At 40.9% G+C, this 9,995-nt stretch overlaps 1 protein-coding gene across 2 annotated transcripts; it reads left to right on the top strand.

The window, feature by feature from the left end:
- The first annotated feature begins 239 nt into the window (after nt 1-239).
- Nucleotides 240-7,012, top strand: LOC115745261 (transcription factor IBH1-like). Of its 2 annotated transcripts, XM_048272876.1 has the most exons (3): nt 240-249; nt 5,969-6,206; nt 6,237-7,012. In XM_048272876.1, exon 3 carries the CDS (start codon nt 6,260-6,262, stop codon nt 6,752-6,754), a length of 495 nt encoding a protein of 164 aa, XP_048128833.1. In that variant the 5' UTR covers nt 240-249; nt 5,969-6,206; nt 6,237-6,259; the 3' UTR covers nt 6,755-7,012. The 2 variants fall into 2 exon arrangements, with proteins under 2 accessions (XP_048128833.1, XP_048128830.1); XM_048272873.1 differs by lacking the exon at nt 240-249 and having other exon boundaries at nt 5,969-6,207; nt 6,238-7,012.
- Nucleotides 7,013-9,995: the final 2,983 nt, after the last annotated feature.

Here is a 9,995-nt window from a genome sequence, read left to right on the forward strand (position 1 = left end):
ATAATTTCTTACGAGGACGAAATCGCCGGGCTGGGATCGGGGCCTGGGGTGGGGAGGGGCGGCGGGGACGGCAGGGGAAGGGGGAGGGGGGGGGGAGGGGCGGCCGGCGGCGGGGCTTGCCCTCGCTCTCTCTTTTTTCTTGCTCGGCACCGTGAGTGCCGAGCAAGACCCATTGTGGAGAGAGAGAGAGCAGAAATTCTGCTCTCTCTCTCTCCACAGTCCCTCCGCACTGCTCTCTCTCTCTCTCTCTCTCTCCAAGTGCTCTGCACGCTTTAGTGGAGAGAGAGAGAGCGAAAGCAGAATTCTGCTATGCACTAATGCAGAGCAGAATTCTCTGCTCCGCACCGCACGCTTTAGTGCGAGTTGAATTTCGCTCCGCACTAAAGCGTGCAGAAAAAAAAAAATAAAATAAAAAATAAGACACGGTGTGCGTAGAGAGCAGTTTTGCTCTCTCTGTTTGCTGTCTTGCTTGGCACTATGAGTGCCGAGCAAGACAGGTGCTCGGCACTAGAAGTGCCGAGCGGCCACTCGGCTCGGCAGTTAAACCGCCGAGCGGCCACTCGGCTCGGCAGTTTAACCGCCGAGCGGATGCCCGCTTGGCGTTATGACCGCCGAGCGGACCCCTAAACGGCAAATAACTTTTCTCTCCCCTAAAATGGTAAATAAATTTTTTTTTGTATGCAATTTGAAAAAAAGCCCGAGTTGTTGCACCGATTTGGAGCAGTGCCCATATTCAGATCTGTACAGAGACACATCTGATGGCCTCTAAAGATCTCAACTTTGTTTTTTTCATGTGACAGACCTTCAGTCAAGTGTTGTATGCTTCAATGGCTACGCCATTTGGGATTGACTTGAAAGTCTCTGCCTTTACTTGACCGCCTGGTGAAGCAAATGGACGAGCTGCAAGTTATTGTGGGGTTTGTTCATACACGGAAGGAAGGCCGCGAGCAACAACGAAGGGGATGGCTGGCTCGTCCATGGAGGGGCAACGAATGCGAGCTGCCATGACGACGGTGGGGGGTGGCTCGACATGGACGGTCGGCTTGGATAGGGGTTCGACGATACCACGGGTGACTGTAGATGGAGGAGCTGGCTGTGGACGGAGGAGGGAGAAGAGGAAGCTCAAAAAAGAAAGCGAGAGTTTTACTTTTCTTTATATATTTATATGTCCATGTCATCAACACGCGGTAATTTGTGATTGGATTTCAAAAAAAAAAATATACATGCCGCATCAGCCTATGACGCGATACGGTGTAACCACTGTACACTCATCTGCTCACTAAACTGATGACCTTCGTACGTAGTCCTACAATCTCGAAGCTGAATTTGAGCTCCGACACTCAAGGGGCATGCCTCTTGTATAATTTGCTTAGCGGAAATGAGGCACGAGGTGCAATAGTCGGGTGAAGTCGCTCCATCGCAAGCTTCGCGGCAGTAGCAGAACTTGGAGTACCGATGTATAGCCGGGGATTCGAGTGTAATAGCTATACCGTTGGATCCAACGCAGCGACTTGCTTGATCACAAATTGCACGGTAATCTGATAAGGATCATCGGAAGTATACGTAGCCACGCTGCAATATGAAGTTACCGGAGTGGTATCTGGGTTACACCTTATCAAATTTACAGAACTAAAGGACAGAACTAAGAGGAGGACAGCGCTCCAATATAGACCCATTTTCCATGTTTTTGTTTGGCTTTTGTTTGAGATTGTGAGAGCTCTAAGTAGGTTTGCCATATAAAGAAGTGATCATCGTAGTTTTCTCCGCCATCTTCTTTGCACAGTTGGATATCGAACTAATCTTCCTATTAATTTTTTATTATCACTAAGTAGTGATTAGTCACCATCAATATGTCATTTAAAGAGTTCACGGATTCTAAGGTCATTTAGGACATCACCTTATTTATTCATACGGCCATGTCAACATGTCATTTTCATTACTTGACCCACCAAACAGGTAGGGTGGGGTGGGGTGGCGTGGGGTGGGGTGGGTCGGGTCAGGTCCTAAATGACCCGACACAAATAGACGAATTTAACACATTTAATGCAATACAAATCTAATAATTCATACTTGACTCATACCCAATTTATACCCGATTTGACCCAGATTCCTAACACACTTCAATATTTAAACAAATCTAAAAAAAATCATGCCCAAACTAAAGTGAGAGTGCGAAGTGAATGAGCGTGAGATCAAGTGAAGGCAAAATACGTGTGTTGGGTCTACGTAAATTGTAAACCCATTTACAAATCTCATTTATGACTCATTTAACACACTTATTATGTTTAAATCCATTTATTGAATATAATTAACCTATGTGATAATTCACCTCATTATATATGACTTAATAAATGAGTTTATAATCCATTTTGACAGGTCTCTTCATTATCGGCGGAGAATGTCCCTGCCCTCTTTATCATTTTCTCTTCATTTTATCGGAAGCAATTAATTTTGGCTTCCATCCCGTCCTGTGAAAATTGTTGCCACATTGTCTTTGGACCTTATATAACTGCTATGATTATCATATCTCTCTCTCCATTTAGGGAATAAATGGCGATGGCTAGACAGAAGAGTGGGGTGTGGGGTGTTTAGCAAAGTTGGCAGAGGCACTGAGCTTGAGCGACACCGGCGAGGGCGTGAGAGCAATGGCCTAGGATAAGACCGTCGCTATATATGGCACAAAAAGTGGAGAGAGAAGGTTTCAAGAGAGAGGGATGGAGGTTGATGTGCAGGTTGGATTAGGGTTTGAGTTTAGACTTTATCAGCATAATAACAGTATGTTGTGAATTGCAAATTCTAAAATAAGAGTGTACTCCACAATAATTTTTAATTAATTGTTATTTATTTTTATGTGGCTCTTACGGTCACCAGGACTATATGATTCGAACAAGCAATCTGCTGAAATCAAACCAAACATCTAACCACTCAGCCAATCTCCTCGCATGTTGTGTTAAGGAAGTTTGACCCATTTATTAATGTGTTTATTGTTAGAGACCCATGTTTGACGCGAGTAACCGTGGCGACGCTACATGAATTGGTAAGATTCTAATGTGGCATTTCAGTAAAAAGAAATGTGCACTTAGGAATGGTCGAGAGGCAAAATATTTCAACCCCAAAGCACTCCACGAGTGCCAAATGCTCTTTTAACTTCTTCTTTCCTTGCTTCGATCACACTGTTAATCGAATCTTTGGGTCTCGAATCCCTTGATCTCCCTCCAAAAAAAAGAAGAAGTATCCCTTGATCACATGACTTCGTCATCATCGGGTCAGCCTCGTTATGGGGTTTCCCACTCTAATTAGAATTCGTGCAATCTCATTAGCGACGGCTTTCGCTCAACAGAAACTCGATCGTTCTTGAAATTACGCATTATTCCAACCATAATCGCGTGATTAACTGGAAAACACAATGGGAAAAAAAAATTGTATCAGCATTACTTATCATTGACTTTACCACCTTATCGTGAGAGCAAGAAGAAACCCGTCCTAATTGGGGGAAAAAAAACGAGAGTCGTGTAAAAAAAAAAAAAATCAGATTCTACATCTCCAACTGAATTGAAGTACTAAACATATTGCGCTTTTGCCAATTGAGTTCTCAACTTTTCAATTTTGTTAATTGTGTCCAAAGCATTTTCACGTTTTGCCAATTGAGTCCGTTCAGCCAATTTTTAAGGGAAATCGCTAACATGAATGCCGACTATTTTATGTGGCATTGCCGGTCTTGACGTGAATAATTTTTAAATTCTTGATTTCTTTTCAAAATTTCTTTATTTATTTTATTTTTCCTTTTTCTTCTTTTCTTCTCTTTTTTTTACCTTCATGTGGTCGGAAAGTGTCGGCGAGGGCCCAACGACCCTCACCGGCCACAATAACAACGAAAAGAAAAAAGTAAAAAATTAGAATTTTTTTTAAAATAATGCTAAAAAAACGTTCACGTCGGCTCCAGTCAGACCACATGGGACACCCAACGTCCATGTCAACGATTTTCAGGAAAAATTAGGCGAATTGGCCCAATTGGCAATATGTGAAAATGTGAAGAACTCGATTAATACAATTGAAATGTTTAGCATTAAATTGGCAAAAATGCTATAAGTTTAGGTCTTTTTGGATAATTTTTCATATTTTCAGTGGTCACGACGTGTACACCTTCTGGAGACTTGACTCATATAAAGTAAGTTGGGCATTGATGAATGGCATTAGAGCAAGACTCTCTTTAATGGATGTGTGGCTCATGGACGGACTATGCTCATAAACACTCCGACAAGGTCAAGGAGTGATTCTCGAGACAGGAGTGATTGGACAAGGTGTGACTTTTGGCAGGCTTCTGAAACGATGGAGGGATAGGAATGAAGGGAGCCGCACAGAGTATCGCTTGACCCCTTTATTTGGTTATACCGATTGCTTCTTTTGAATGCTTGATCCAAGTAAAATACATATGATTATCGCATAGTGTTAATCGCAATCTGTCACCAGTTAGATATATCGTTATAACGAGACTCGCATCATACAGTCTCCCCGCACCTAATGGCTAAAACTTTTAGGTTGAACTTTCTCATACGGTATCAAAACATAGGTCAAATCACGGATCACAAAACTCCGCCCTCAAACACATTATTCACGGTGGGTTCACAACAGACGACTCCTGCAAAATCGAGAATCATGCCGATTTCACAATACCCAAATCTAGCTGTACGAATGTAAGGGATCGGCTTAACAACGTGCCTCCTATACACGTAGTCTCTTTCCGTCGGACGACTTAAATTTCATATCCTAATACGTAGGGCAACGTCAGGTCGTGCAGCGCACATTCAACACGTCCATTCATCACTTTCTTGAGCTTTCGTTGGACCAATTGATTATCCTGGCTTTGCGTCCAAAGCGAGACTACCGGAAAGATTTGGACCAAACACGAGACACAAAGCATAATTTGGGAAGGAAGTAATCAAAGTGATTAGGAAAGGGAAGAAGAAAAAGAAAGGTTCCCAACGGGACAAGTGGGTGACCGAGCCATGTGCAACCATGTGGTGGTTGGCCCTCCGTGGGTCCACGAACCCACTTCATCTCTCTTCCTTGATAAGGAAAGCAATTTTGTTCTTCCCCCTTTTGTTCATTTAAAATTGGTCTATTCATCTCTCCATCATTCTCTCTTTTTCTCTTTTTCTTTTTCCTTATATTCAAAAGACTCTTCGAATCGCCCGTTATCATTTTCCATAGTCCGGAAACACAAGCGCAGAGGCCTGATGATCATGTGGACGCGAAAATACCGTGCAATCTCTGTAAATCAATTAAGTCCGAATTCTAGTCTCATTGGCGGCCCTAATTTAGAGCACTTCGAACGCGATTGATGGGATATGAATGGGTAATCTCTAAGTTCTTAAACCGAAAAAATCCCTCGACACTACAGCTCCTCTAGTTTCATTTGCTTAATGTGGTGGAAACTATACAATGTCATCAGTTCTAAAATATATGATGTCGCGACGCGTCAATTTAAGTTCGAAAAGCGTTTCCCTATGGATACGGTTTTGGCTTCGTTTCTAGGATTTTGTAATAACCTTTTACACAAACGATAGAAAGCCCGATAAACGACGATATTGGCCTTTCTTTATTTCTTACCGCTACATCAAATAACCATTCACCCTCGTTAAGGTTCCGTTTTATTTCATGCGAAATGAACGATTTAGAAAATATTTTCCTGAAAGATATCTTGTACTGCATATGATAATGAATGAACGGAAAGTCTTTTCATGGTCCCCGAATACCACAGTGCTATACATATACTACATGTTGAGTGCCCAATTCAATAAAGGTACCAAACTATCCTCCTCACGACGGCGTGCCTTTCACGCACCATCAGATACGGACAATTAGACACGTCATCATCTTCGTGCTAATGATGTTAGGCCAATGAAGTCTCAAACCTGAAAATCTTGCTCTCAAAGTCTCAAATTCTCTTCGGGCCGTCCAATTCCAATCTCTCTCTCTCTCTCTTCCAGAATACATCTGTTTGTGTCAGAATGTGACTGAAGTTTTCGCCTTTTGTCCTTGCAAGCAAGGAGGAGGAGGAGGACCCCTCTTGTGTCAGAAACAAAATCCCAACGGCCAATCTCAGTTCATCCTCAAAGTTAGCTGCGTACGAGGATTGGTTTCCACCGCCACCCTCTTCTCCTTCCTTCTTGGCCGTAACCCTAGAGAGACTTCCTTCATCTCTCCCCCTCAAAGCCACGTAGCCCTTTGAGTTTCTCGAGGGATTTTGCATGCCTCCATGGCTCCTGAGGATCCAGTGACCGTGAGTCCTCCTCCTCCTCCTCCTCCTCCTACACCTTCTCTCAAGACCAAGATCGCTCGCCGATTCGTCAAGTCCCTCGCAGAAGTCTGGACGTCGCGTAAACTGGCGACTGAGGGTGGTGTCCGGAAACGCGCTCGGAGGATAAAGATCGCTGCCTACTCGAGCATGGCTCGTGCGGTGGGCGGATCGAGGAGGGCTTGGAGCCGAGCCCTTCTGGCGAAGCTACAGGGCCGAGCCAAGCGGCGTTGCCATTTGCGGAGCCAGAGATGCTTGGGATTGAAGAGAAAGAGAGCTGGCTCCAGAAATATGGTGCGGAATGAGGTGAGCGGATCCGACAAGCTCCGGCGGCTAGTCCCCGGTGGGAAAGCCATGGATCTTTGCAACTTGCTGGAGGAAACAAGCCATTTCGTCCAGTGCCTCGCCACTCAGGTTAAGGTCATGCAGAGTATAGCGGATCGGTACTCGGTTTAAGGTTGTTTTTCCTTTTGTCTTCGGATCGGAATCTACTGATGGAAAGAAAATGAATTGCATACAGAGAATCCTGGTGGGTTGATGTTGAGACATGTGAAGGGTTCACAGTTGACAGGTTTTACTTCTCATGTACATAAAAATACTTAAATGGACACAAGGGAAGACGAAGCATATCACTCCTTCTGCAGATTGAATGAAGAGATAGAGAGAGATAAGAGGAAGCTAAAGCTTGACTTGTAGAAAGCAGATGATTATCCATATTACTCTCTTAAATTTACTCTCTCTCTCTCTCTCTCTCTCCATGATTGAAGTCTGTTAATGGATTAATGCATGGAGCAGATCTTGCAGGTGTGGAAACAATCTGTGATTCTGTCTAAAGTCTGTTTCAGATGGTTTGTATTGCGGGGGTAAGTTGATAATCTTGCTGGTTATCTCCATGCTCATTTAATAGATAATATGTGGGGCATTATCTGTGAACTGAAATGAATAAATAACACCTGTAATTATTGTGGCTCTGATTCATTAATCGTTTGTGATAATACATTAGCAAGTGATCAGAATAATTTATTGCTTTGGCTGTTCTCATTTCTTTTTTACTTCAATAACACTGATCTATATAGGCTCTTTTTTTTTTTTTTTAATAAATAAAATCCAAGCGTTAAAGAGCTCTGTTTATTCCCTTTTGGCATCTCAATTTCTCAATATGCTAACCACACATTTTTCTTAACTTCCCATTTCTCTTTCACAAAACATTTTATTTCATAATGAAAATTTAAAAATTGTCGTGAAGAAGGACTATTTACGCAATGCATCGAATTATCGTTTCATCTTAGATGCTAACTGAATATATATTTGAATCGGATTTAGTAAAGACCATTGATCATTGTCGATTTATCGCTTAGACCACGTTTCAAAAAGTGGCAATTTTTCCTATAACAACATAGAATTCTCGTTCAAACGTATAATCATTTCTTTGTACTTTTTTATTGTTGTCGTCACGTAGATTTTTTTTTTTTTGAGTTCATTTATACTAGCGAAAATTGTTCGTCTTTTTATGCAAACTTTATATCCACATTAGTGGATTGTGCATATTAAATGTATTTACTTGTAGCTTAGTCTTTTTAATCTGTAGATTATAATTGTTGTCGTCTTGATTTATTTTTACATTTAGTTGGTCATCGATACAATCGTCTATCTAGTATCTACCAAATACATAACGAGAAGACGGGTTCTTAAATCTTAAGGATATTGTTGTCCTCTTCTCTAGATATCTTTATCATAGTTTCGCAATTTCACTAAACAAGCGAGGACAAACATGTGATTAGTTATTCCTTAAAAAGTCACGTGAAAGTTCGTCTATAAGTCAACACATTTCCCTTTTCTTTCATGAATTTTTTTTTTCAAATCTTTCTGAATATTGTGCAAAAAAATTAGGATAAATTGTGTAATTAAAGTCAATCCACTTTTTACACCTTTTTTTTGTCCGATTTTTATTTTTATGCCCAAAAGAACTTTTTTTCTACGTGCTGGTAAATTTCAATAAGTGTTGACAACTATTTAAAAAAAATTATTAGTTAAAAAAAATGAACCTTGTGACCCTTTTTTTTTTTCTAGTAACGCGTCATTAACTTACCATCACTTTTAAGAAGTTATCAACTTGTTTTGATAGTTTGTGAAGTTATTGATTTAGCAACACTTTTAGTTCGGTAACATGAAATTATCAATCTATGTCATAGGGATTTATCAACCTTTGTCAGTTTAAATTATGACAAGTATTAGGTTAGTTACTAGCACTCATTTGAGTTACTTATGAACCTTTAATAAATCTTATTGAATTAACTAACTTCTCTCAGTTGTTGATTCCTTAGGTTGTCAATTCTCAAGTGAGTTACTTACCCATGTGTAGTTGATATTTTTTTATTTCCTAACTTTTTCATCTTTTATAAATAAAAAAAAATTGTGCATTTTTTGGTAAACCTTAAAATTTACCAACTCTTTTTTTCCGATTATCAATTTTTATTACAATGACTTCCAACTTTTCTCCGATCGAGTCACCAACTCTCATTTGAATTAGAGTAATGTCATTAGAGGTCCTTTTTACTTTTTTAATTTTCGGTTTATTGAAAACAAAAACGCAAAGTTGAGCTACCAAGAAACAAACAGGTTAGTGGAAGCACAACAACATAGGTGCACGCATAAACTTGTAAGATTTGACGTCTGATGGTGGCGGCTTAAGGCTTCCACTTCACGAGTCATGACCTCCTGTGAAATGAGCAGAGTCAAGTCGGCTTCCTAATTGCGACTTGTAGATGGCATTGACTTTGTTCATCCCACATCTATTCTCAGCTTCGTTTGAAGCAACCCGGGGTTTTGAGCCGCAGGATGTGTGCACAAATGTGTCGTGCTAAAGCAAGAAAGCATGCACAGACCGCTTCAAATTGCGAGTATAAACATTCATCCTTACACCACCTGCAAAACAAAGGTTAGCAACTGCAAGACCATTTAACATGATCGTTAGCAACGTATCTTAAGTTGCATGCAATAATCAAACATCATATTCCAATAGAGAGCCCGGCATATGTCCTCTGTTTGGTTTTTAAACCAGTCTCTAAATGGAGTTAGCAAAGTTGTTACGCACCTCCCGAAGTGGACCGAGGAGGTCGATGGCTGAACAAATAGCACTTGTCGCTTACGTATAAAGAGGGTGCATGCCACGTTTAAATCCTACCATAATCGGCTAGGCTCGCAACGTGGATTTCGTAATGTATGTCTATCTAGAAGTCGCTAGTGACTTATTCTGAGGTTCGGTTATAAACCTATCAAGATCTAGAGGCGATGTGGGAGACACGTCTTAAACCTAGATTTAGAGAAATGTACCAAAAAAGTCATAAATATATTACATTGATACCAATTCAATCCTAAACATTTTAATTGGGCCAATTTAATACTAAACATTTTTACATTGGTATTAATTGAGTCAATCCGGTCAATTTTGACCAAAAATCACCGATATGGATGCCAGCCATCTTACATGACACAATCGGCGCTGACATGGATATTTTAATATTAATTTAATAATATTTTAATTTTTAATTTTTTTTTGGTTTTCTTTTCTTTTTTCTTCCTTTTCTAGGCCTTACTTCTTCTTTTTTAATTGGTCGGCGAGGGTTTTGTTATCGGTCGGCAAGAGCCGCCGGCCACATGCGGGGGCCACAATGCCCTCGCCAACCACTCGGGCGAG

This window comes from Rhodamnia argentea, chromosome 1, assembly GCF_020921035.1.
Source record: "Rhodamnia argentea isolate NSW1041297 chromosome 1, ASM2092103v1, whole genome shotgun sequence".
In the NCBI taxonomy this organism is placed as follows: Eukaryota; Viridiplantae; Streptophyta; class Magnoliopsida; order Myrtales; family Myrtaceae; genus Rhodamnia; species Rhodamnia argentea.